The 25,239-nt window shown below is 38.4% G+C and overlaps 5 protein-coding genes across 5 annotated transcripts; 4 read left to right on the forward strand and 1 right to left on the reverse strand.

Moving 5' to 3' along the window:
* Nucleotides 1–303: 303 nt before the first annotated feature.
* LOC130735880 (ethylene-responsive transcription factor ERF027-like) lies at nt 304–1,191 on the reverse strand. The gene has a single exon (XM_057587753.1). The coding sequence runs from the start codon at nt 1,105–1,107 to the stop codon at nt 565–567; it is 543 nt and encodes a 180-aa protein (XP_057443736.1). The 5' UTR covers nt 1,108–1,191; the 3' UTR covers nt 304–564.
* An 8,252-nt stretch (nt 1,192–9,443) lies between these two features.
* LOC130737303 (uncharacterized) lies at nt 9,444–11,285 on the forward strand. The gene has a single exon (XM_057589054.1). The coding sequence runs from the start codon at nt 9,444–9,446 to the stop codon at nt 11,283–11,285; it is 1,842 nt and encodes a 613-aa protein (XP_057445037.1).
* A 31-nt stretch (nt 11,286–11,316) lies between these two features.
* On the forward strand, nt 11,317–11,949 carry LOC130737304 (uncharacterized). Its single transcript, XM_057589055.1, has one exon. It carries the CDS (start codon nt 11,317–11,319, stop codon nt 11,947–11,949), a length of 633 nt encoding a protein of 210 aa, XP_057445038.1.
* A 4,549-nt stretch (nt 11,950–16,498) lies between these two features.
* On the forward strand, nt 16,499–18,503 carry LOC130737305 (sugar carrier protein C-like). The gene is made up of 4 exons (XM_057589056.1): nt 16,499–16,622; nt 16,745–17,070; nt 17,197–17,826; nt 17,943–18,503. Exons 1-4 carry the CDS (start codon nt 16,499–16,501, stop codon nt 18,387–18,389), a joined length of 1,527 nt encoding a protein of 508 aa, XP_057445039.1. The 3' UTR covers nt 18,390–18,503.
* A 4,114-nt stretch (nt 18,504–22,617) lies between these two features.
* On the forward strand, nt 22,618–24,839 carry LOC130741147 (protein DETOXIFICATION 49-like). The gene has a single exon (XM_057593955.1). The coding sequence runs from the start codon at nt 22,980–22,982 to the stop codon at nt 24,570–24,572; it is 1,593 nt and encodes a 530-aa protein (XP_057449938.1). The 5' UTR covers nt 22,618–22,979; the 3' UTR covers nt 24,573–24,839.
* The last annotated feature ends 400 nt before the right edge of the window (nt 24,840–25,239 follow it).

The following is a 25,239-nucleotide window of genomic DNA, read 5'->3' on the forward strand; positions in this document are numbered from 1 at the left end:
GTACAACTGATTTTTTTTTTATTTCGTATAAAATATATATATTCTCACCCTTGTAATAAATATATATGTTTGAGCCCGCGGCGAAAATCACTATGGGGATATAGTTATATCTTATCACCCAACAATGTCTAATCACAGTTGATAAATTTTTACATAATTGAGCTACTTAAACATATGAAAAGAAAAATTTGGAGAAATATACAAGGAGATTAATTTCATAGCGGACATGAAAAAAAAAAATTATCCCTACGATATAGTCATATAGATATAGTGAATGCACTTGAATTCATAGGACTCGTACGCTTGATATAAAAGCTTATAAATTAAACGCTTTAAAAATTGTAAAACGTACAAAAACAAATTCTGATACCAATTACTTCTTCTAGGAAGAACTCGATCGAACTCACTGTAGCATTGAAATTAATACTGATACACACATTTAGTAGAATAGTAGGACATAATTATAGAATTGAATGTTCAGAAGAAAGCCACATTTTCTTAATTTAAATTTAATTATGTAATTAATCTGCATAAACTAAGTAAATGAACACACCTAATTACGGATCAAAAATAGCTCCACAGAGTTTCTCCAGCTTGCCTCTCCGGCGAGTGTTGTGGGCTCATTCTGGGCGGTGACAGAAGCATTCCGCCAGCCATGTCCACCAGCAAGCTCGGCATCCTGAATATCGCTTCCTCATCCATGAAATCACTCTCAAACCATAACGAACTTGAACCAGCAGCAGCCTCACTCATCACATTCATCGATACATCGTGGCCGGAACCTTCTTCTTCTTCTTCTTCAACGCCACCATTCTTCATAAGTTCCGCTGCCGCGGTGGCGGCGCTGCGGATGTCAGCAGGAGAGTTAGTCACAGGCATCTGATACATTCCCATCAGGCCAGGGAGGTTGAGAACAGCATTGTCGTGACCTTTCAATGCCAACGCCGCCACATCATAGGCAGCCGCCGCCATCTCCGCCGTGGGGAACGTTCCCAGCCATATTCGCGACGCCTTTCGCGGCTCACGAATCTCGGACACCCATTTCCCTCCGCGGCAACGGATTCCATGGTACACCGGGTGCCTCTTAGAAGATGTTGATGAAGCCATATGTAATTGGGACTTTAGTTGAGGAAATTTAATTAATTTGTGAGAATGTGTTATGCATGTGTATGGTGATATAAAAGAGTTAATATCCACATTAATTTATAGTACTAGATTTATCATTTATGAGACTGTTTAGATGTAGTTAATGTCGGTATGAGAAAACGAGCGTGGGAATTTCGCGGGGTAACGGAGTAAGTAAAATGGTGGCGCCTGTGTGTGCTGTATTACTAAGTAGGTTGGTACTCACTCTCAATGGAATAGGAATAGGATAATGATAATCAATGATGAAGTTAGCAGGGAAAGGCCAATTCATAATTAGTAGCTGCATGTTAGTTTCTGTGGTTTAAATAACGCAATTCTTGGTAGCTACATGACACGCATGAGACACTGGCTATACTACTATGTTAGATAGTAGGCCCGGCCCATACTGCGAAACTATAAAGCCCCAATAGCTACTTTTAGTTATAGTTTCATCATCACCTTATCTTTTAGAGTAAAATACACTCACCCCTCTCAAGGTTTGCAAGAATGACACTCCACCCCATTTTTTTTTTAAATCTACACTCCACCCCATCTTTTATAAAGGCAAAATTTAGTGACGAAAACAAATTCGTCACTAATAAAAAATAATTACTAATTAGTGAAAATTTAAATAAATTTAATGCATATTTACTGAATTAAATTTAAAAAAACTATCAACTCTGTCTGTTCATCTATCTCCAAATCATATTTCTCACCACAAACGGTCACCACCAAGCCTTTGCTCTCTTTAACATGGCGACCACCGTCCCAGAATGTGAAACCACATGGCACCACCATGCCTCAAAGTTTTGTTGCGACTTGAACCCCAGAACGTGAATCGCACATCCTCAAAGCCACTTGTTCAACTACTTATTGTGAACTTCACCTCTTTAAGTTGTGAGTGAACGCTCTGTTGGTTTAAGATGTTGTTGGATTTTGTTAAAAACGGTGCTCCACCGCATCGTTGGGTTCTAATAACCTCCGATCCACTTCATATTTCTTAATTTTGTTTCCCTATTTTCTTCACCTATTTGTGTTACTTTTTGGGTCTACAATCCAATTTTGAAAATTGGAGGTATAAATAGATTATTTTGATTAAAATTGAATTAATATCAAATATGAAAACACAAGCATGTTTCATTATGTTCGAGATATGGTTTGTAAACCGGTCAGGTGTGCTATTGCAAAATTTACATTGTGAATTTAAGGAGGAAGAACGCGATTGAGAGAATGGGGAGGACTGTGATGTTTTCCATTTTAAATTTATTGGAATATATTAAAAATATTTTTTAAAATTATTGATTAACAAATTAAATAATAACTAATTATTAATGAAGAATATTTTTCGTCACTAAATTTGCCTCTATATAAAATGGGGTGGAGTGTAGATTTTAGATAAGAATGAGGTGGAGTGTAATTCTAACAAACCTTGAGGGGGGAGAGTGTACTTTACTCTATTTTTTAAATAAAATTCCTACTATTTTAATGTCACCAAGCACGTGTTTGTATATAATAACTCATTTTAATTCAATCACACCTTATTTTTCTATCTCATTTCCACTTGTTTTTCATAATTTATTGTTTTTTACTATCACATCTTTGATCAATCTTTTATTTCTCCTATTCTGTTTTACTGTTTCTCTAAGTGTGAATGAGTTTGATACTTGAATGAAATTTTATCATATAAAAATATTAACGGGTAAATTACTAGATCCTCTACTACGTACTCTATTGTTGATGGATCTTTTACCTAAAGTTAGGAGGTGTTGATATTCCAACTGACAAAAGTTTAGGTTGTGGCTAATTTGAGCTCCCCTCATTAATTACTCTATATAGTTATTGAGTGAATTGACAAATTGTTTAAATATTGGATGGACATCGGCAGGTTTGCCCATGAACTTGTAAAATACCTTATATCATTTTTTATTGTTTAAAATACCAGTCAAGTTAATCCTCAAAATTAAATGAAATGTCAATCAAGTTAGTTCATATCATTTACACAATCAAAAACCATATAACATAAACAAATTTACTAACAACTCCAACAATATCAACAACCAATATAACCAGTGGCAGATGCAAGGGGTGACATGGACACATGGTCATGTCATCGTCACCCCCATATTCTTATTCTTTATACTAATATTGGGGGAAAAAATAATATGGCACTGCACCATCCAAAAAAATTATCATGCTTGATAACTAACCTCTTACTCTTTCTTTTACTACTATTTTTGAGATGATGCTACCATTTTTTCTAATTTATTTTGACATTTTATTTCCAATCTAGTAATGTTTATATGTCAGTTAGTATTTGTTTTACTCATTCTTCTTCTATATTTTTTCTTCTTATAAAAATGTTAAATATATATATGATTTGTTGCACAAATTATACATATGAAAATTTAGATTTTCTTAAAAAATTTATACACTTTAATCTTGGTCACCCCAGGATTAGAATCCTGCCTCCGCAACTGAATATAACCATTCACTCTATACTTAGTTGCCTTGGTACCTATAAAGTGAAAATTACTATATACATCACCATCACCATGTTACTTTTCGTTTTCGGTAACATCCCAATAAATGACATGGTTCATTTCAAGAGAAGCAGCTTCAAGCAAAAAGTAAAAGATGTCTGAATTCTTTGGTATTGAAGTGGTTCTCTCTATGCGGTCAAACCTTTTCTTTTTAAATTCTATCAATGCACAAGTGGCGTAAGTATACGAAATTTCCATGGCAAATTCGGCCAACGAGGCGGATTCATGTCCTTCACAGTTCACACTGTTACGGCGTACGAGCAACCAGAATTGTTGTCTGTTTCTATTTTCCCACATGTCATTGACTATTCTAATTTCTAATAACATGCATTTGTTTCGTGCCACTGATCCAATTGTCACTTATTTCATTTACAATTGAATGTGAGAGAAATTCTTAAACTAGCATGCACAAACTCAACACATATTGGCAACACTATGGTTATGTCTGGTTGGGAAAGAAAATAAAATGCAAGAAGGACGAAAAAAAAGTTAACGAGAAGCAATTTTTATGAGAGAATATGGCAAAACAAAAAGTGATGACAAAAAAATGCATTATCAATATAAAATTTATTTATGCAAACAACAAATTATTTTTCGTCACATCAATCATAAAGTAAACCTTTTCATGTAATTAAAATAAAAAATTAGTTCAATTATGTGAGCATAGAAAGATTAAATGTCAGTGTACATAAAGTAGTTTTACATTAAAAATTGGGTCAGAATGATCTCATGTAGAAACTATTTCATGTTTCACCATGTTCAAATTATTTGTATAACTCTCTGTATATGTGTTGAATAGATGGGATCCTATAACAAACTGTTTGTTTCAAAGGTGGGTGGGGAGGGGGATTTTAATGGAGGAGAAGGGAAGGGAGGGGAGGGGAAGGAAAGAGAGGGGAGAAATTTTAATACTTATTACGTTTGGTTCATAGGAGGGGAGGGGAGGAACTTATTTTTATTTGGTTCATGAGGGGAGGGGAGATATTTTATGAACATAGTGTATCATTGGGCGTTGTTATATGGCATGAGAGGAGACTTAGAGACTAGTCCATGAAAATTATACTCCAGCGTTTTTATTTTTGATAGACAAATGTTAGTGGTTAATTGTTAGTAAGTTAGAAAATCCCTTCAAATTTCTCTTCCAGGATTTGAACCCTGGACCTTCCCCTCCCCAACCCTTATGTCCCCTAGCTCTTACCACTTGAACTAACCCTTGGGGACATTATACTCCAGCGTGTAATGACGACTGGTAGAATTCAGTGCTCCAATGCAGTGGCAGAGCTTGGGGGAATTTTTTTGGGGGTTGGATCCTCTGAGCTTGTTTCCTCCTTAGTGCAGCGTTCACTTTGTTGTTTGTGTTCTTGCCCAAATTCTATCTAAAGCTGCTCATGAGATGTAATTCTATGTAACTCAATTCCCCACCCAAATAAATCACAAAGAAAACAAAAGAAGTGCACAGAGGTAAAGTGAGTGAAGATCACCTAACCACTAGGCCAACAAGAGACTGATGTACATCTTTGCACTTTCATTATATATAATGTTTCAAAAGGTTTTTCCAAAAAAGTTGGGGGAGCGAATGCTCCTCCCCGTCCCTATAAAGTATAAAGCTCTGCCACTGCTCCAATAGATGGGAAGTCCCATGCAAAAGGGGTTCTACCACTCAATCATGGGTGCGTTCATATAAAGTGTGATTACGGGCGCTGACTCTCTATTTATAGTTGATGACTAGGCTACAATAAGAGATAAAAGTAAAACTATATTATTACGGTTGTTAGAGGGTGCTGACTCTCTAATTTAACACATTTAAATGACCCATTAAACAAAATCCTGAAATGATGGTGCGTGAGTTTGAATTGAGAACATCTAACAAGAGAAAAGAAGAACACTCCTCAAAAGGGTGATCAAACAGTGCTCCCCATAGGGAAGAAACAAACCAAACTTAGCAATGTAATCCGCAAGTGAATTGCATTCCCGCTGAGCATGTTGGAAGACTAGAGCCCCATGCTCACGCTGCAGGTGAAGAATGTCTGAAGCAACATGCTTGTAACAGTGAGAGCCAAGGTCAGAGAGAAGTAAATCAACGATGTCCAAGGAATCCGACTCAACAATCACGCGAGCTAAGTCCAAACTCATGGCTTCAACTGATGTCTTCACCGCCATTAATTCCGTTAGGAAAACATTAGCTGAAGCAAAGGTACCAAAATTCCAGCTAAAACCTTTTAACCAGCTCCCATCTGCGTTACGAACCACACATCCACAACTAGCATGAAGAGAATTGTTAACTACACCGTCCTAATTGGATGGTGAGATTCCTCAGACCTTTTGCCGCTCTTGGATTTGCCACATAGGATAAACTTAATTCTCAAACTATATAATATTAAATAAGTGAGAAGCTAATGCATGGAATATTCTTAGTCCTCCAAATAATGCTTTAAAAAAACAAAAACCAAATAATAGATAGAGTTGTGGTTACTTTATCCACACATGCTATAAGTAGAGCGTTTGGCACGTTGCATATATACTTGGAGAAACTTTAGCAACAGAAAACAAAGTAAGATTATCCATTTACTTTGATGTGCGTATGCCACATAACTAACCTAAGATTACTTTAATTTTTTTTATCCATTTATCCTGATTGAAAAAGAGTACATTTCCAACTTAAAAAAAACTTGTTATCCAAGTTTTGAAAGCATTTCCCGGATTGTTAGTTCCTTATCCATATTCTTCCATGTATTGTTGACCGAAATTTCAAAAAGAAAAAAGTATTGCTGACTGGGTTTAAGGTAAAAAAAATTAAAAAATAGAGGATATTGCTGTTTGTCACAGGAAAATACTTGAATCTTAACTGAAGAAATATCATTTTCTAATATGGCGGGATTTAAAAAATGGATAGGATAAGTGGAGAACTCAAAGATCCTATGTATTTGTACATGTATGAATAGATAGAGTAATCTTTTTTGTGGCGTTAGGCGTCTAAATTGCTCTACCATCATCTTCAAAGGTGCATTTCTCTCAATACCCATCTTGGTAGGAATAAATCTTAGAGATTGGGGGAATTGGTGTTGTGGATGGTTGCAGTTTTGTGATTCTAAGGAATGTTATCATATTTAAGGATGAAGAGTTGAACAATGCTCTTATTGTGACACACTCTTGGCCGATTAAGGTAAAATTGGGTTAAGGCAAAGGTGTGAGACTTTCAGAAATCTTTGTTTGAATGGAAAACAAATCCTTGCCTATCAATTATGTAATTTTGTTGAGGGTGGGTTTGGTGAGTAGCTTTCTAGTGGACCTGGTGTGTGTTTAGCCTTGGATCTTATTGGGCTTCGTCATGTATGGTGGATGAGTTTCGAGGGGATAGTGTATGGTCTTGGCCTCATTCTTTTGTTGTGCTGGGTGGCCATTGATCGTGTTATTTGCATTTTATTTGAACTTCTAGATTTGTTTGTTTTTTCCATTTTGGCGTGAGTTTTCTTGCTACTCCCATTATCTTCCTCTCCTCTCTTATACTTTTTTTTTGCGCCTTGGAAAACTCCTCCCCTCTTATACTAGTACACGAATGAATAATAAGGAAAATGAAAAAATAAAGTTAAATTTAAAATAATGATGTTTTTTTTTGGTTAAAATAATGATGTTTTATATGGTCCTTGTGATTTATTTTAACTCCATCGAGTTGCAAAATAAATATAACATGTAACAAACTTCATCAAAATTGTAATAGCTTACAAAAGTGAAATGAGCAACATCTTAATTAACATCTTAATTAACGTAGAAGTACAATGAACAAAATTACATAACAAATAACTAGGATATTTGAAAACAATTTGCACTAAAAATTTCAGTACAAAATAAAGCATAAAAATTTAGAAGTGCCTTTGAATCTTTGATAAACTCACATTTTGTCCTTTTCTTTTAAATATGATTTAACCTGCAAAGAATGAGACATCAGTTTTGAGGTGCACTCTTCCATGTGTGAGAATAAATTTATAATGAATTTTAAATAGCTAAATTTGAGTTAAAAAAAACAGCTAAATTTGAATGGTAGTGCAATTCAAATTTTATGATAAAAAAGATATTAAAATTTATTACTTTGTACAGCATTCAGCCAGCATTTCCAGGATGAATAACAAAAATGTGAAATTGAAATATGCCACTCGGTAGATGGAGGTGAAATTTAAATTTTGAATTTCAAAACTAAGACTTATAAAAAAATGAATATTACCGATTTATGTTACAAAATTTTTAATTTTTTGTTGTTGTTACAAGAGGAGGGCTAAAGCCTAAAAGGACAACTATCTAACGGGAAACATCTTTGCAAAGAAACATGAAACATCTATGTGATTGGTAAATATTTTTCTTATTGATATTGATTTGAATTTACAACTTCTGGTTGGACTTATTCAAAGTGTGGTTGGTAAATATATACATATATGCTTGTATGGAAATGTGAGAGGCACGGCTAGATATTCTATATTATTTATTTATATAACAACTTCATAAATACTTTTTTATATATATAAGAAAGTCAGTTTTTTTTTGAAAAATTAAGAAAGTTAGTTGTGTTAAGGATCATATTAGTCTTGTGTTTGTAAAAGTGTTTGATTTTGGTCCCTTAACCAAAAAAATTATGATTAGTGGCGGTTTTGTTTACAATTACTAACGGTTTATAATACAATTACTGGCGGTTTTTTGACTGGAAAACCAAAATCAAACGTTTTTACAAACACATGAACTAATATGACCTCTATCCAAGTTAGTTTGGACTTTGGAAGAACCTAAAATTTGATCATAAATTTGTTTATTGAGCCAACAATTAAAAATAGAAAAACGCTCAACATTTTGCCTTAAAACATCATTCTTCACTCTATCATTTTTTTATGTGTGTGCTCTTTATCTAATAATTTAAATATATAGAATAATATTTACTAATTCTCATGACTTATATATGTTGACTGTCATATATATTTACTCCTTAGAAATTATGAAAAAAATACTTAGTAACCTCTCTCCCTAAAACTAAATATTAAAACTTAGTAGAAAATTGATGGCAAAGACCACTTCGCAAATGTTACATTGAATTTCGCTGCTTTTTCATATCTCAATGTTTTACCCATGAAAATTACTTTTACATAGTAATTTCAATTTGTTCTTTTTAGAGAGAATGTTGTCAATGATTTTCCAATCAATACCATCATAACCGCTCAAATTCCCTCACCACCGGCAGTTGTTTGAAGAATCCATCGAAAGATGCATTGTTTTTGTGAGCAAAATGAAAATAAAGAAAAAAGAAAAAAGAAAAGAGTGTTTGATCAATAATCTAGGTTGAGCATTCTTCATCCCCTATTCACTCTCAAGCTATGAAACGAAATAAATTGTACTTCCTCACACCATTAAACATATAGAGAAAGAGGATCTATACATAAATAATCAACAATTTCCTCCGTCCCAAAACTATTGTAATTTTAGTTTATTTTACTTTGTTTTAAAACTATTTTTGTTTTACATATTCAAAGCATTTTATATCATTCTCTTCTTTATTGCCCTCATTTAATATTATATCTCCCAAGTATTACCTCTTATTTCCATCAATCGCAATTTTCACCAATTAGTTGACCAATGATTTTCATATTAAATAAGGTGTTTCAGTCAAATTATAATATAAATTATTGAACTCTTAAACTGCAATAGTTTTGGAATGGAGAAGTAACAAATTAATAAGAAAAATTCCCGATAGTTTTTCATGATAAACAATCCAATCTCAACTCCGTGTTTAGAAATATAATGGCTGCTAGGGTTTCCACCGTTTCCAACGCTGTGGGAGATGCTGGCGGCCCGTCCCCGGAGGAGGCTGATCTTCTCCGCCGGAGTACCTTCAAAGCGAAGCGCTCTGGCCCAGTAAACACACAGCCAATAATAGCAAGGAAACCTATCTCCTATCGTGATATCTGTTCTGGAATCAATGGGCGATGTGCTGATCTGGATGAGGAGGAACCGCTGGATTTTGCTGGCTCTGACATGGAGGAGGAAGAAGACGAGGAGGGCACGGAACCTGGGAATGAGACTAGGGAGTTTGACCCGTTATGCCCAGTCATTACTGTCACTAAACAGGAGGTGCGGGAGGCGCGAAGGCCTTGGAAGTTGGCTGTCATTGTCAAGCTCCTAGGAAAGACGGTGGGGTTCAGCTTCATGAGGGCAAAGCTAGTGCACCTTTGGCAACCAACTGGACATTTGGAAGTTATTGATCTAAACCATGGTTATTTTGTGGTACGGCTGAGTAATTCTATGGACTTTCAGCATGTTTTTGATGGAGGACCATGGATTATTATGGGTCATTATTTAGTGGTCCAGCAATGGAAACCAGAATTCATTCCCGCCGATGATGACCTCGGAAAGGTGGCAGTTTGGGTCCGCATACCGGACTTTCCTGTGGAATATTATGGCAAGACCTTCCTTTGGAGGATTGGCGAGTCGTTGGGGAGAATGGTAAAGATTGATGTGCACTCGTTGACGAGTGATCAAGAAGGCGGGCTTTTGCAAGGAGGTACAGGGCGAGGGAGCTTTGCATGGATTTGTGTGGAGGTGGATCTCCGGGCTTTGCATGAATTTGAATTTCATGATGTTACATACAAAGTGGAGTATGAGGGATTAAATCAAATTTGCTTCCATTGTGGGAGGTTTGGCCATCGCCTAGAGATTTGTCCCTTGGTGATTACTCCCTCTGGGGAAGGCAGCTCTCAATCTGCAGCCAATCTAAAGAAGACGCCGGTACCGGAGGAAAGTCAACCATTTGGTGAATGGATGATCGCCAAGCGGCCAACAAGGAGGGTGCAGCGACCGGCGGCGGCCAAAGGTGGGCAGTTCCGCTATGCTTCGAAGCCAAACGAGACTTCCGGCTCGCGGTTTAATGCGCTTGTCAATGTGGAGGAAAACCAGGAAATAATTGTTGCTGATGCCATAATGGGAGAAGAAAGGGCCCACAAGGATTCTGAGGATTTGACTGTGAACGGAATGCTAGGAGATTCTGGCAATAACGCGCAAATCGAAGGGGTTAATAAGGAATTACTGCCTCAGGTAACGGTTTCTATTGATGAAGGGATTATTCCTTATGGAGATAATGTCGGAAACAGCCTTAATGAGCCAATCATTGTTGTTGCCCCACTAGCTGGTAGCACCCAAGCAAGAAGTACTCCAGGGGAAGTGCGACAGCAAAACGAAGGTGGGTTGACTAACCATAAAAGGAGTGGACCCAACACTGATGGCCCACAGAATGTTCACAATCTGAAGGTTATGGCACGTGATAAGGCTAATAATGCACGTGGAGATGGCAAAAGCTTCACAATTCTCAAGAAGGGCACAGCCACCCTGGCAGCTGTGCTGGAGGACCCAATTTTTGGGGGGAAAGTAGATGTGATGACGAAATTGAGCGTGGCAGGAGATACTGTGAGAGGAAAACTTGGGAGTGTAAAAGCCCCAGGGGTTACACATGACCTTGGTAGACCTCCTGACACTCCCTTGCGGCAGAGCGAGGGACCCTCTAACGAGAAACAGGATGCAGTAGAGGCCCCGGTGTGTAGGGAAAGGGAAAGAAGTCTATCCCCTGGTTCGTCCACAAGGATTGTCTGAGTGGTAACTTATCTCTTCTTTTTTGTTTACCATGATAGGGTTCGAAGATTTCTCTCTTTTTATGTGGAATGTCAGAGGAGCTACTAGCGCCAACGCTAAGTTAGCTTTGAAAGAGTATATCAGGCGTCATAAGCCGGATATTATTGTTCTAGTGGAAACGCATTGCCAGTTCCAGAGGACCCAAAGATTTTGGAAGGCTCAAGGCTTTCTTCCAGGGTGCATCGTCGAAGCTACTGGGCATAGTGGAGGGATCTGGGTCCTTTGCCACCAGAGCTCCCCCTTCAAGGTGATGCCTTTGGAGTCCTTTCACCAGGCTGTGACATTTGATGTTGTGCTTGGTGCTTTCTCTTGGACTTGCTCGGCCATTTATGCAAGTCCTACGCCGAATCTTCGAGAGGAGCTTTGGGGCCACTTGGCTCAGCTCCGGTCGACGGTTGTGAAGCCTTGGATGGTGGTGGGTGACTTCAATGAGATTCTCTACCCATTGGAGGTCAGGGGAGGGGCCTTTCTCGCTAGTAGGGCCCTTCGTTTTGCAGATGCACTGGAAGCTTGCCACTTGATTGATCTTGGAGTAAAAGGAGGCTCCTTTACCTGGCATAGGAAGGAGCGTGGGACTCTTAAGGTTTCTAAACGCCTAGATAGAGCAGTTGCTGACCATGAATGAAGGCATACCTTTCCTGAAGCCTATGTTGATATCCTGACTAGAATGCATTCAGACCACAATCCTCTCCTCCTCAGATGCACGAGTGCTATTCCTTGCCCTAATGAACGACCTTTCCGATTCATGGCAGGGTGGGTCGAGCATGAGGCGTATCGAGGTGTAGTGGAAAACGCGTGGAGAAGCACGGGAGAAGAGGTTCTTGGAAAACTAGCTCGTGTCCAGCAGGACTCCAACACTTTCAATAAAACTGTGTTTGGAAATGTCTTTCAACGAAAGAGGCATGTGGAGGGACGTTTGAAGGGAGTCCAACGTGATCTGGACATTGAGATCAGGCCGAGTATGGTGCTGCTAGAGAATCAGTTGCAACAGGAATATAGAGAGATCCTACGCCAGGAGGAAATTCTTTGGTTTCAGAAGTCTCGTGAGCAATGGGTCAAGTTGGGAGATAGGAATACAACTTTCTTCCATACTCAAACCATTATGAGGCGGAAGAAAAATAAAATCCACAAGCTACGGCTAAGGGATAATAGTTGGAGTTCTGATGAGGATGTGCTTAGAGGGGAGGCCCAGGGGTACTTTATTGATCTCTTTAGTGCTGCGGAAGGGGATGTGCAGGAGCAGTTTCAGGTGAATAATCTTCCTCAGATACCAGATGATTGCAGAGCTGACTTGTTGGAGCCCGTGACTCTTGAGGAGGTTAGACGAGCGTTGTGGTCCATGAAGTCGTTCAAAGCTCCAGGACCTGATGGCTTCCAACCAATCTTTTTTAAAAAGTATTGGGATATTGTAGGAGAGGACATTTGGCGGGTGGTCAGTAATGCTTTTACTTTGGGCTCCATTGATCCTTCTCTCGCTGAGACACTCATTGTGTTAATTCCTAAAATAGAAGTGCCTATCCAGATGAAGGATCTCCGACCCATAAGTCTTTGTAATATGGTGTATAAAATCATTACCAAAGTGCTTGTTGGTCGGGTCCGCCCCTATTTGGACCAATTCATTGGGCCTTTACAATCAAGCTTCATTCCAGGTCGTGGTACAACTGATAATGCAATTCTAGCTCATGAGGTGATTCATTTCCTCAACTCCTCCAAGGCTAAGAATGGCTCTATGGCCTTTAAAATTGACTTGGAGAAGGCTTATGACAAGTTGTCTTGGAATTTTCTTGAGGGTACGCTCAGAGACTTTGGGTTTCCAGACTCTATTGTGAGGCTTATTATGAGCTGTGTGTCATCTTCCAAACTTGCGCTTTTATGGAATGGAGCCAGGCTTCCATGGTTCAATCCTAAGAGAGGCTTGCGTCAAGGAGACCCCATGTCTCCTTATTTGTTCGTGATGTGCATGGAGAAACTTTCTGTTCATATTCAGAATGCGGTGTCTGAGAAGGTTTGGCTTCCAATAACTTTGTCTAGAGGGGGCCCCCCATTGTCTCACTTATTTTTTGCAGATGATGTGTTGTTATTTTGCAAAGCTAAGCGATGTCAAGTGCAGTTGGTGGCTACTATTCTTGAGCAGTTTGGGGATGCTTCTGGGCTCCGAGTGAACAACCTCAAGTCGAAGGCTCTTTGTTCTAGAGGTGTTACTGCTGCTGTACGCAATAGCTTTGTTGATGTCTGCCCCATTGGCTTCGTTCGTGACCTTGGACGTTACCTTGGCTTTCCTTTGGCTGGTGGAAGGGCCTCTCATGCACAGTTTAATCACTTACTGGACCAGGTTGCTCGTCGGTTGGCTGCCTGGAAGAGTCGATTATTGAACACGGCGGGGAGAATATGCTTGACTAAATCAGTGCTTGCTTCCATCCCAACGTATACGGCTCAGGTGGTGTGGCTTCCTCGAAGAACAACGAGTTGTTTGAATAAGATTTCTCGTCGCTTCATCTGGTCTAATGCTACGGGTGATCGAGGGTGGCACCGATTGAAGTGGGAAACCCTTACCTTGCCAAAACCGTATGGTGGTATAGGTATTCGTGATATTGAGCATGCGAATACATCTCTCTTGGGGAAACTTGTCTGGGAATTTGTTCAAAAATCTGAGAAATTGTGGGTAAATGTCTTGGCCCACAAGTACTTGAAGGATAGATCTATACTTGAGGCTCCTGTTAACCCTACTTCATCATCCATGTGGAAGGGCATTTTGAAGGCTAGGGATGTCCTGCGGGATGGCTTCACTTTCAAAGTTGGTAATGGTTCGACCTCGTTCTGGTTCGGAGATTGGTGTGGCTCTAGTGTTTTGGCCCGTAAGGTCCCTTTTCTTCACATCTCGGATGTTGATTTCCAGCTAGTGGATTTGATTAGTAATGGCCACTGGAATCTGTCTCGCCTGTATACAGACATGCCTGAGGTCTTCAAGCATCAGATTCTAGGTGTTGAACCCCGGATCATAGCTAATGTTGAGGATCATTGGGTTTGGCAGCCGAGTCGGAAGGGTTTTTACACAGCTTCAGAAGGTTATGCTTGGCTGTGCTCGCGTGACCTTCCTCCTGTTGTTGTGGATACTTGGTCTTGGATATGGAAACTTAAAGCTCCAGAGAAAATCCGGGTCTTCATTTGGCTCCTGCTTCATGACGCCATCCAGGTCAATCATCATCGGTTTAGATGCCACTTGGTTGCTTCTCCTAGCTGTCCTCGTTGCTCCCACCCAGTGGAAGATGCCCAGCACTGTTTGCGGGATTGTGCGTATGCGAAAGAGGTGTGGTTGAGGCTAAGTGCGTGGACTTGGCCTCGTTTTCTGGCTGGTTCGACTATGGAATGGGTCCGCTCCCAAGCCTGTGGCGAGCATGGTAGGTTATTTGTTGCAGCTCTATGGGGTATTTGGCGTTGGAGGAACATAGCAGTGCTTGGTGACAATGATTGGACAGTGGAGGTTGCTGTTAGGTGGATCCGGCAGGAGTGCAAGGATTATGAAGCCTTCTTGTGTAATAATGTGGATTTTGTGAATATTGGGAGTGGTGTTTCCCGGTGGCAAGTTCCTCCTCAGGGCTCACTTAAGCTCAACACCGACGGAGCTTTTACTCCCACGACGCAGAAGATGGGTATGGGCGGTGCAGTTCGTAATCCGGAAGGCAGGTGGATTGTGGGCTTCATGGCAGGGTGTAATGGTGGTGACTCGCTTGTGGCAGAAGTGACAGCTTTGAGGATGGGTCTCTCTCTCTTATGGGACACTGGAATTCGTAGTGTTGTGTGTGAAGTTGATTGCCTGGAGATTGTTGAGGTGATTCGGGATGATGTGTTTCACTTCCATGCCTTAGCATCAGACTTTCTGGAGATTAAGCAGCTCCTTCAGCGTCCGTGGAGTGTTCAGCTCCAGCATGCTTCCCGCAGTGCCAATGAAGTGGCGGATTGCTTAGCCGGTTTAGGTCTGTCTCAGCAGTGTGACTTTCTTCGATTAGAGGACCCCCCTCCTCAGCTTGATCCCATCTTAGCTCGGGATCTGTTAGCTTTGTAGTCTTTCTTTTGTCGTTTCACATTCCGATGAACCAAAAAAAAAATAAGAAAAATTCCCAACTCGGCGTGAAGCTATAACTCAATACATTGGTTAACACACTCGTACATCTTTTCCTTTATTTCCTAAACTGTCTTTGTCTTTGTCCCTGTGCTCTTTAAAGAGGCCAGAGAAACATAGCCCGTGAAAGTAAAAATTCTCCAAACAGTATACTTGCCCATTGCATCAATGGCATGTGTGTTTTGTATCTCCTCTTAAACATAATAAATCTGTTTTTTCATCAATTAATTTGAAATGAGATATTTTGTTTTCTCTATGGAGGTATTTAATTATTCAAATTGCAAATATAAAATTGTGAATCTGGACGTGTTTATTGATTGATGTATTTAAGGAATCAGTATTTTTAGAGTAGCAGGATTGACTTGTTATTATTTTACTTTTTTTTAAAAATCATTGAAATTTATCACTTGAGTCTTGATTTTTTTTTTTTGGGTTACATGGGAAGTGGATTTGGACTTGATTTAGCCGCTTGTGTATTTGTGTTTTTTTTTCTAGTTTTTGTTTTTTACTTTAGTAATTTTTCTGAAATGGTATTTTTTTTCTAGTGGTGAATTCTTATCTTAGACTCTATAGCCTAATCAACAAATTCCTAAATTGTAGGTGCATGAGAAATGAAGATGCATGTGAAATAGTTTGTGGTTATTTTTAGTATTTATTTTCCATTTTAGCATTTTATCTGAAATGGTTAATTGTATAGCATTTTAGTAATTTTTTTTTGTATAACATAATTAACAAATTTCTTAAAATAAAGGTGTGTGAAGGTTGGACACGTGGATCTTAGAAGTCTTGTAGCTCTAAATTGTTGACACCTGAGTTTTCTTAACTCTCAAACTATATCATTTAGATTTAGATTTAGAGATAATTTTTTTACTAATAAAAAAAACAACAAAGAGATATGATATTTTCGTTGAAAAAAACAATACTTGAATCTGAAGAAATACCGTTTCTAATATGGTGGGATTTGAAAATGGATAGGATAAGTGGATAACTAACCTCTTTCACTTCACTTATAAATATCACCATCTCACCATCTGTTTCTTCATCGAGAGCAAAAATGGCAGGGGCTTACATAGGGAAGGGAAAAAATTATCCCGGTAAACTTACCGGGAGAGTAATCACAACTTGTATCGTTGCTGCATTCGGAGGCTTAATTTTTGGTTATGATCTCGGCATCTCCGGTACATACATCTTTATTGTTACATATTTTTTTACCATGATTTTTTTACCGTATACTCAAACATTCAGTTCAATATGTAATGAGTTCTATAACAAAATGATACTTAATTTGTGTATTTTATAGGTGGAGTTACCTCCATGGATCCATTTCTGAAGAAATTCTTCCCTGAAGTCTATGAAAAGGAGCACAACATAAAGCCTTCTGATAACCAATACTGCAAATTCGACAGCCAGATACTAACCCTCTTCACTTCCTCTCTGTACCTGGCCGCTCTTGTGGCCTCTATTGGAGCCTCCGCCATAACTCGCCTCTTCGGAAGGCGTCTCACCATGATTTCTGGCGGTGTGCTTTTTCTCATCGGCGCAGCCTTCAATTTCTTCGCTCAAGATGTCTGGATGCTCATCATTGGCCGCGTATTTCTTGGTTTTGGAATCGGATGCGCAAATCAGGTATAAATCTATCAATTTTATTAGTGACCGGATTCAGAAATTTTATGTTATTAGCCCGTGAAATTTTTTTTGTTATTTAAATTGATGTCACATTTTTTTCCTATGCTTGTTTTTCATTGTTTATAGTCAGTTCCAATCTATGTGTCCGAGGTTGCTCCCTACAAGTACAGAGGAGCTCTTAACATGATGTTCCAACTGGCAATCACCATAGGAATCTTTGTGGCGAACCTCCTCAACTACTTTTTCGCCAAAATGAAGAATGGCGAAGGCTGGCGCTACAGTTTGGGTTTAGCGGCGGTCCCTGCAATAATGATAATCATCGGAGCAATCTTCCTTCCAGACTCCCCAAATTCACTGATCGAGCGCGGTCAAGACGCGAAGGCCAAGGAAGAACTGATCAAGATTCGCGGAACCCCTGACGTTGATGATGAGTTTGAGGATCTGGTGGCGGCTAGTGAGGCCTCCAAAGGCGTGAAACACCCTTGGAGGTCTTTGTTGGAGAGGAAGTACAGGCCTCAGTTAACAATGGCCATAGCCATTCCCTTCTTTCAACAACTCACTGGGATGAATGTGATCACGTTCTATGCTCCTGTTTTGTTTAAAACTATTGGTTTTGGAGCCACTGCTTCCCTCATGTCTGCCTTGATCACCGGAGGATGTAACGCGGTCGCCACTCTTGTTTCAATTGGGACGGTTGATAAGTTTGGAAGACGCACTCTCTTCTTAGAAGGAGGTGCTCAAATGTTTATTTGTCAGGTAGTACTTCAATTAATTAACCTCTATTTAGAAAATGTATTTGTCACAATTAAAATGCATTGAATTTGTTTTTTTGTTACTTATATAAGTTTTGTTCATAACATGATTGAATGCAGATTGTGATAACCATAGCAATTGCAGTGAAGTTTGGAGTGAGTGGCAACCCTGGTGACCTCCCCCAATGGTATGCTGTACTTGTTGTGGTAGGTATATGCGTCTATGTTGCTGGGTTTGCATGGTCATGGGGTCCATTAGGGTGGCTTGTACCTAGTGAGATTTTCCCACTTGAAGTGCGTTCTGCTGCTCAGAGTATTAATGTCTCTGTTAACATGATCTTCACCTTTGCCATTGCTCAAATTTTCACTGCCATGCTTTGTCACATGAAATTTGGACTGTTCATCTTCTTTGCGGTCTTTGTTGTTGTGATGAGCGTGTTCATCTATAAGTTCCTGCCGGAGACCAAGGGAGTTCCTATTGAAGAAATGGCGGTGGTGTGGGAGAATCATCCTTATTGGAAGAAGTTCGTGAAATCTGATGATCAGAAACCAGATCCTGAAAGTTAGATTAGTTAGTTTTTTTAAGTTTGTTTTTATGCTAGTAACAACTGTATAGGTTGAAACTATTTATCTTTTTTCTGTTTTGCTTAGTTTGTTGCTTTTTTTGGTACAGCTTAGTTTGTTGCTTTGTTAAGTAGGTTCTGTTATTTTCTTAAGTAGGTACGTTTGTTTAAATTTTGTGGATTTGAATAATTCAACATCTTGTTGAGTACTTGTGTGTTTTTTTGTTTTGTTTTGAAAATGAGTACTCGTGTGTGAACTAAAGCTGAAATTAAAATAAAATTAAAAGGAGAAACAAACTTTTATGATTATTCTTCCTCTTGTAAAAAAATAAACATTTTTTTTTGGTGCAAAAAATAAACATTTATGTTTGAAAACATAAACTAAGGGATTAATAAATAATTTTATAATAAGGTAAAGAAAATTATAACTAAAATTTATGGTAAGATAGCTCGGATGAGCCGAATTATTATTTTTTTTTTGTCAAAAGAGCCGAATTAACTTACTTTGGAAGAATTGATTTTCTATTCATCAAATTGAATTTAGAAAAGGCTCCAATTAACTTCTAGTCGCAGACTCACAGTAAAGTTTGCTTATCAAAATAAAAAAAAAAACAGTTTTTTTTTTTTGTTACAAGAGGAAAATTCACAATAAGGTTTGCTAGACAATGGATCATTTTTGTTTTTAATTTAGGAATTTAATTGTTAACAAGATTGGATCATCGTGGCGGCCCATTAGATTTGGGCCTTTTTTAATAGAGTGCAAGTTAAGGGGAGGCAACAATCTGAAAAAAAAGATCGTAATCTCCTCCCAAGTACCAACCCTAGAAGATGGGGGGGGGGGAGTGCATATTCCACGTGATTTTTTTTTGGAACTTCATATTCCACGTGAACTTAATTGAGCAAAATATGAAATTTACTTCAATTATGAATACACATCAAGTATGGAGTTATGATATATTTACACTTACCTTTCTCTCCCATCTCATTTTCACTAATTTTTTCTTCTTACTCTTTCCTCTTTTACTATCATCACATCATTTATCATATCTTTCAATCCTATCACATCTATATCACATTTCTTTTTGTAGGCAAATGTTAGTTGTTAGTAATGTTAGTAAATTAGTCATTCTCAGGGTTCGAACCTAGACCCTTCACCCTCCCAAACCCTTATGTCCCCTAACTCTTATCACTTAAGCTAACGTTCGGGGACACATCACCTATCACACTTAACTTGCCAAGTATTACTAATATTGATACGTTCACCCCTCATTTGTATACATCTAATTTCCATCCATTTTTATTTATATTTCTCTCATCATATCATCTATCACATCTCATATTTTATGTCATTTACTTTTTATTTTCTTCCTATCTATCTCATTATTCCACTTTTTTCTAATCGAAAGAGGGGTGTGAAAGCAACATTATTTATATCCATTATTAGTATAGTTTATAATTTATTTTCAAATTTCAAATAAAAACCATGATGAATTACAAGAACTACATGCAAGTAGTCAAAATAGTTGAATTGATTTCTTTAGATAAGCTTGAGATGAATACTAGCTTCAAATTTGTACTTTACAAGACATTGCAAAATTAAATGAAGTTCTCATTTTAAGGGGCCTCTAACAAGCACTTTTCTTGTTGTTGTTGTGTAAAGTTAACAACAACCTTTTGACTTGCTATTATAGGTAATTTTTTTATTTCTTTTTCTTTATTTTCTTTCAATAATATATCTAAATGAACTTCATCTACTAACTCAAAATAAAACTAAACTCAATATTCATCTTCTTTCTTCTCTTTCGTCAATCTTCATCTTTTTCCTCTCAACCCAGCCTTCACAATTAGAAATCCAACACCATTGAACTCCACCCAGCACCACCACCATCAACCCCCCCCCCCCCCCCCCACCTCACCCAACACCACCACCGAAACCCCCAAATCCTCTTCCACCAACACCAACCTTCCTCAACATTCATCTTAATCAAATCTTAGAGGATTCAAATATGATATATGATTTGTAATGAAATATAAGATTCAAATCTTAAAGAAGAGGATGAATGTTGATGGAGGTTGGAAATTGGAGAATATTATATTATTCTGAGATCTCGCAACATTCCGAAGTAGTCTTTGTGAAGACAATCAAATAAAAATTTAAGACTTGGAAGCTTAGGTCTGAAATTCTCCTCTAATTTATAGGTATATGTATGGTGGGCTTAATGTGAGTGTGTTATGTGGTCCAAAAATTATAAACTATTGTAGCCCCTTAACTTGTTCATGTGGGACTTGATTATTTTTTCAACAGGATTCCTTTCTCATTATTCCAATTTCAAGATTTATTAATTACACCTATGGTCCCGGTTTAATTGACGGCTAGCTCCGTTGAGCATATATACATGCAGTGAGAGTAGGTTGTTCATTCTCCTTCCTACTACACATTAAGAGGCCACATAGTAATTGGCTTTATTGTGTCCCAAAAGTCACGAGTGCTAACCCTTGAAGAACAAAATCTTCACAAAGTAGAATGTAGACTAATCATGTACTAAAGTTAATTATAAGTCTTTCTGATATTGATAGTTTGAGTCCGTCAACCACCATGATACTTACTTGCATTCTTCTGGAAGTTCATGGAGCTCTTTAACGTATACAATAAGGCGCGTATTTTCCAATATTAATTGACTTGAAATTTGATTCATTTAAAGTAATTATTGTCAGCAGAAATGAAATTGAGGGCTGTGTCCACTTTTTTGACATTCCATTTCCATATGTTCACATTACCTTTTGCAAATTAGTGCAGATGGAACACAACACACTAGTAGTAGTATCAGCTACTACGCGTAAGCCATATCATTAAGCACCTGAATTAAGGAAAGGAATCTTATTTTTTGTATAGTAAGTAATTATTTTTCTCTTTCAATCACTTTTCACGTTTTCTTTCTTTTTAATTATATCTTAATTCTTTCATGTTTTTATCACATTGTATGTTATAATATTGCCCACCACATTCTTTTCCTATTTTTTTATTCCATACACCTCTCCATCGATCCCACTAGGTAGTAAAAGGATATTGATCAAAAGCAAATTAGCCTGCTTCACATAAGAGTGACTAGGTGTAATAATCAAAACAAGGGAATTGACTACAACACACACGAGGATTAGTGAATAAGACAGAGGAAGAACCAGAATCAACTAACGAATTACAATTGGTTAATTGGCCTCCTTTAGAAACTGACACAACAGTAAACATTGAATTAGCCCTTGGTTTTTTTGCTGTGTCCGTGCGCATGACACGCTAGATAGAGGAAGACAATGTTGGTGACAAAGAAGAGTCGTACACGTTGGTTGGTAGCTATTGCCATGTCATTCACACCGCCCTTCTATTACTTTGACCAAACATCCTTTTACTATAGAATAAAATAAATCATAAATCATGGACACTTGGCTGCCAAATGTACATTTGTATTTGTAGCGCGGTTTAAAACCACCACAAATTACCATTGAACATTTATAGTTTGCTACTTGACTTTTCACTTTTTATGATATAGTCTGAGGAGAAGTGCGTGCGTGTTCTAACACGTAAGGTACTTCATGTATCATGATTGAAAATAAATTATTAACCCAAGTTATTGATTGACATTGGACAAAAAATAAATCAAATTAATTTCTTCTTAATTTTTCAAATAAGTAAATAAAATGTATACTTTAACACAATTGATATCATAGTTACACATAACATTTGGAGTAGGTCAATTTGGGGACAAAATAGCTGGAATTTTCAAAACTCAAGTATACCTTGCTTGGATTCAAAGCAAAGTGAATATAAAACCTGGTAATTAATGCCGACATGGCTTTGATTTCACATGAGTTTTGACCATAAAACCTCCCATACTCAACTTAAGAACAGTAAGTCAAGCTGCCATTTTCAGAAAGGGTCCTCCCCTTTAAAGTGAAAACTGTTAATCTAAAGTTCTAAACACAATTCTGCCTCTTACTCCGGATACACCAAACCCACACGTTCTTCATGTTATGTGGACAAGTCCATAAATTTAATTTAAACCAATTTAAGATTACATAATTCAACGGATCACAGCTTAATACAGGAGTTAAACAGTTATTTAATGCTTTTCTAACTCATTTATCTGATTATTACGCTATTGACAATTTAAATATGGTTGAAACATTCTCACACAATGACAAAGTTATGTTACTATTACTAGTTTACTACTACTACGTCTAAGGCCAAGTGCGTTTTGTTTTGCAGGCACCAACTGTAGTTGTCGGTCATAAAAAGCTGCTTGAAAATTTGAAAGCAAAGCATGCTGTTGCCTTTGATTTGAGTTGGTGCTTGCCAATGCCAATACTACTCTGTCAACTCTATATATCCTCATATTACTGGCCATCCTTGATATTATTGGCTATTGCTCCATTTTTCAGATACTTCCAAGAATCTCAAATATTATTATAGCACAAATCTTCCCTTTTTAAACCCCTCTACCAAAGTGCAAAATTCCCAAAAGAGTCTACACAAAAACACCCCCACTCTCTTTCTCTCTTCTGTCCCCCCTGTCTGTATGCAAGAGAAACTGTCCCAACCATGTGCCAATTATCATCTACCTCTAGTTTGTGTGAAAGCAATGAAGGGAATCCAAATCATCATCATGTATCCACAACCAAAACACAGGAAGAGCCTGACATGTTCACCCTTTTGATCCCCAAATCCCCAACAAAATCCCAACAACAAGAAAAGACCCATTATTCTTATTCTTATTCTCTGGCCCTCAATGAAGCAAAATGCATAGTAAACATTGCATGGCCTATGGTCTTAACCGGCCTATTACTTTACTCTCGGTCTATCATTTCCATGCTCTTCCTCGGTCGGGCGGGCGAGCTTGCTCTTGCGGGCGGCTCACTCGCAATTGGATTCGCCAACATCACCGGCTACTCCATTCTCTCAGGCCTCGCCATGGGAATGGAGCCGATATGTGGGCAAGCATTCGGGGCGAGGAGATTCAAACTCCTCGGCCTAACGATGCAGAGGACAGTGATTCTCCTCCTCCTAACTTCAATCTTCATCGCATTCTCATGGCTCAACATGAAGAAAATCTTACTCCTATGCGGCCAGCAAGAAGACATCGCCACCGAAGCTCAATCCTACATTCTCTACTCTCTACCGGATCTCGTCGCGCAATCGCTGCTCCACCCTCTGCGAATCTACCTTCGAAGCCAATCAGTTACTCTGCCATTAACATACTGTGCAGTTCTCTCAATCCTCCTTCACATCCCCATCAACTACCTCCTCGTCTCGGTTCTTCACCTCGGAATCAGAGGCATTGCTTTAGGCGCTGTTTGGACAAATTTCAATCTGGTTATCTCCTTGATTATCTACATCTGGGTTTCTGGGATTCACAAGAAAACATGGACTGGAATCTCCTCTGCTTGCTTCAAAGGTTGGAAAGCGCTTTTGAATCTAGCGATTCCGAGCTGCATTTCGGTTTGCCTCGAATGGTGGTGGTATGAAATCATGATTTTACTCTGCGGTTTGTTGATAAATCCTCATGCAACCGTTGCCTCAATGGGGGTTCTGATTCAAACCACTGCATTGATCTATATTTTCCCATCTTCGTTGAGTTTTGCTGTTTCCACAAGAGTTGGAAACGAACTCGGAGCTGAGAATCCTCACAGAGCGAAGCTCGCAGCGCTAATAGGCCTCTGTTTCAGTTTCGTGTTGGGATTTTCAGCATTGTTCTTTGCGTTTTCTGTGAGGAATGTGTGGGCTTCAATGTTCACAATGGATCCTCAGATAATTGCTCTGACTTCAATGGTGTTGCCGATTATTGGACTCTGTGAGCTCGGAAACTGTCCTCAGACCACGGTTTGCGGCGTTTTGAGGGGGACGGCGAGGCCGAAGCTGGGGGCTAATGTGAACTTGTGTTGCTTCTACTTCGTCGGAATGCCGGTGGCGGTGTGGTTGAGTTTCTTTGTTGGGTTTGATTTCAAAGGCTTGTGGCTGGGTTTGTTGGCGGCTCAGGCGGCGTGTATGGTGACCATGTTGGTGGTTTTGGCTCGGACCAACTGGGAAGGTCAAGCTCAGAGAGCTAAGGAACTCACTTCATTGGATTCTGGTGAAGAAGGAGGAGATGAAGATGAAGATGAAGCTGCAAAACAATGTTCAGATTCATTAGTTTGATGATTCATGACCGCGGGAAAATTATTCTTTTAGCTAGATTTTAGATCGATGATTCAAAGGATCAAATTGGTTCTTTGCTTATTGAATTAATTTTAAGAGGGTTAACATTTTCATTATATCTTTCATTATATATACTCTTGATCTTGGTATAAAAATTTAAGTGTATGATTAACACAAATTTTGTGTATGCATGAATGTAGGAGATTGGTGACTTTAGGGAACCTGAGTCATGTAAATTGAATGATATGTGGAAGTTTGTTAATTCAATTTTTTAAAGTAAATTTTAACGACAAGATGTAATGTATAACTGTGAGAATGATGTGCACATTGGGGTCATTAGTTTACCAGTGAGAGCACTTGCAAGCGAAGAAATTATTCTTAACTGTTCTGTTAATAGTTGTGCTTAAGAAAAATTAAGGAGATAAAGACGATTAGAGAGTGAGAAGAAGAGGCATTCTACAAACGCATATTCCTCACATGTTTTATTCATTGTTCTCATTCACACGGTTTATTGTTTAATGAATGTAGTTGGTTTCTATTTTGCTCAAGTATATGGACATATAAAGGTGATTGAGAATGTGGCAAAAACAGAGGGGAATGTTGATATGAAATAAGACCGTGTTTGGAGAAAAGGAGATTGATTCGTGCCGTCTACAGATAAGAGGTT

Source organism: Lotus japonicus, chromosome 2 (assembly GCF_012489685.1).
Source record: "Lotus japonicus ecotype B-129 chromosome 2, LjGifu_v1.2".
Taxonomy (NCBI): domain Eukaryota; kingdom Viridiplantae; phylum Streptophyta; class Magnoliopsida; order Fabales; family Fabaceae; genus Lotus; species Lotus japonicus.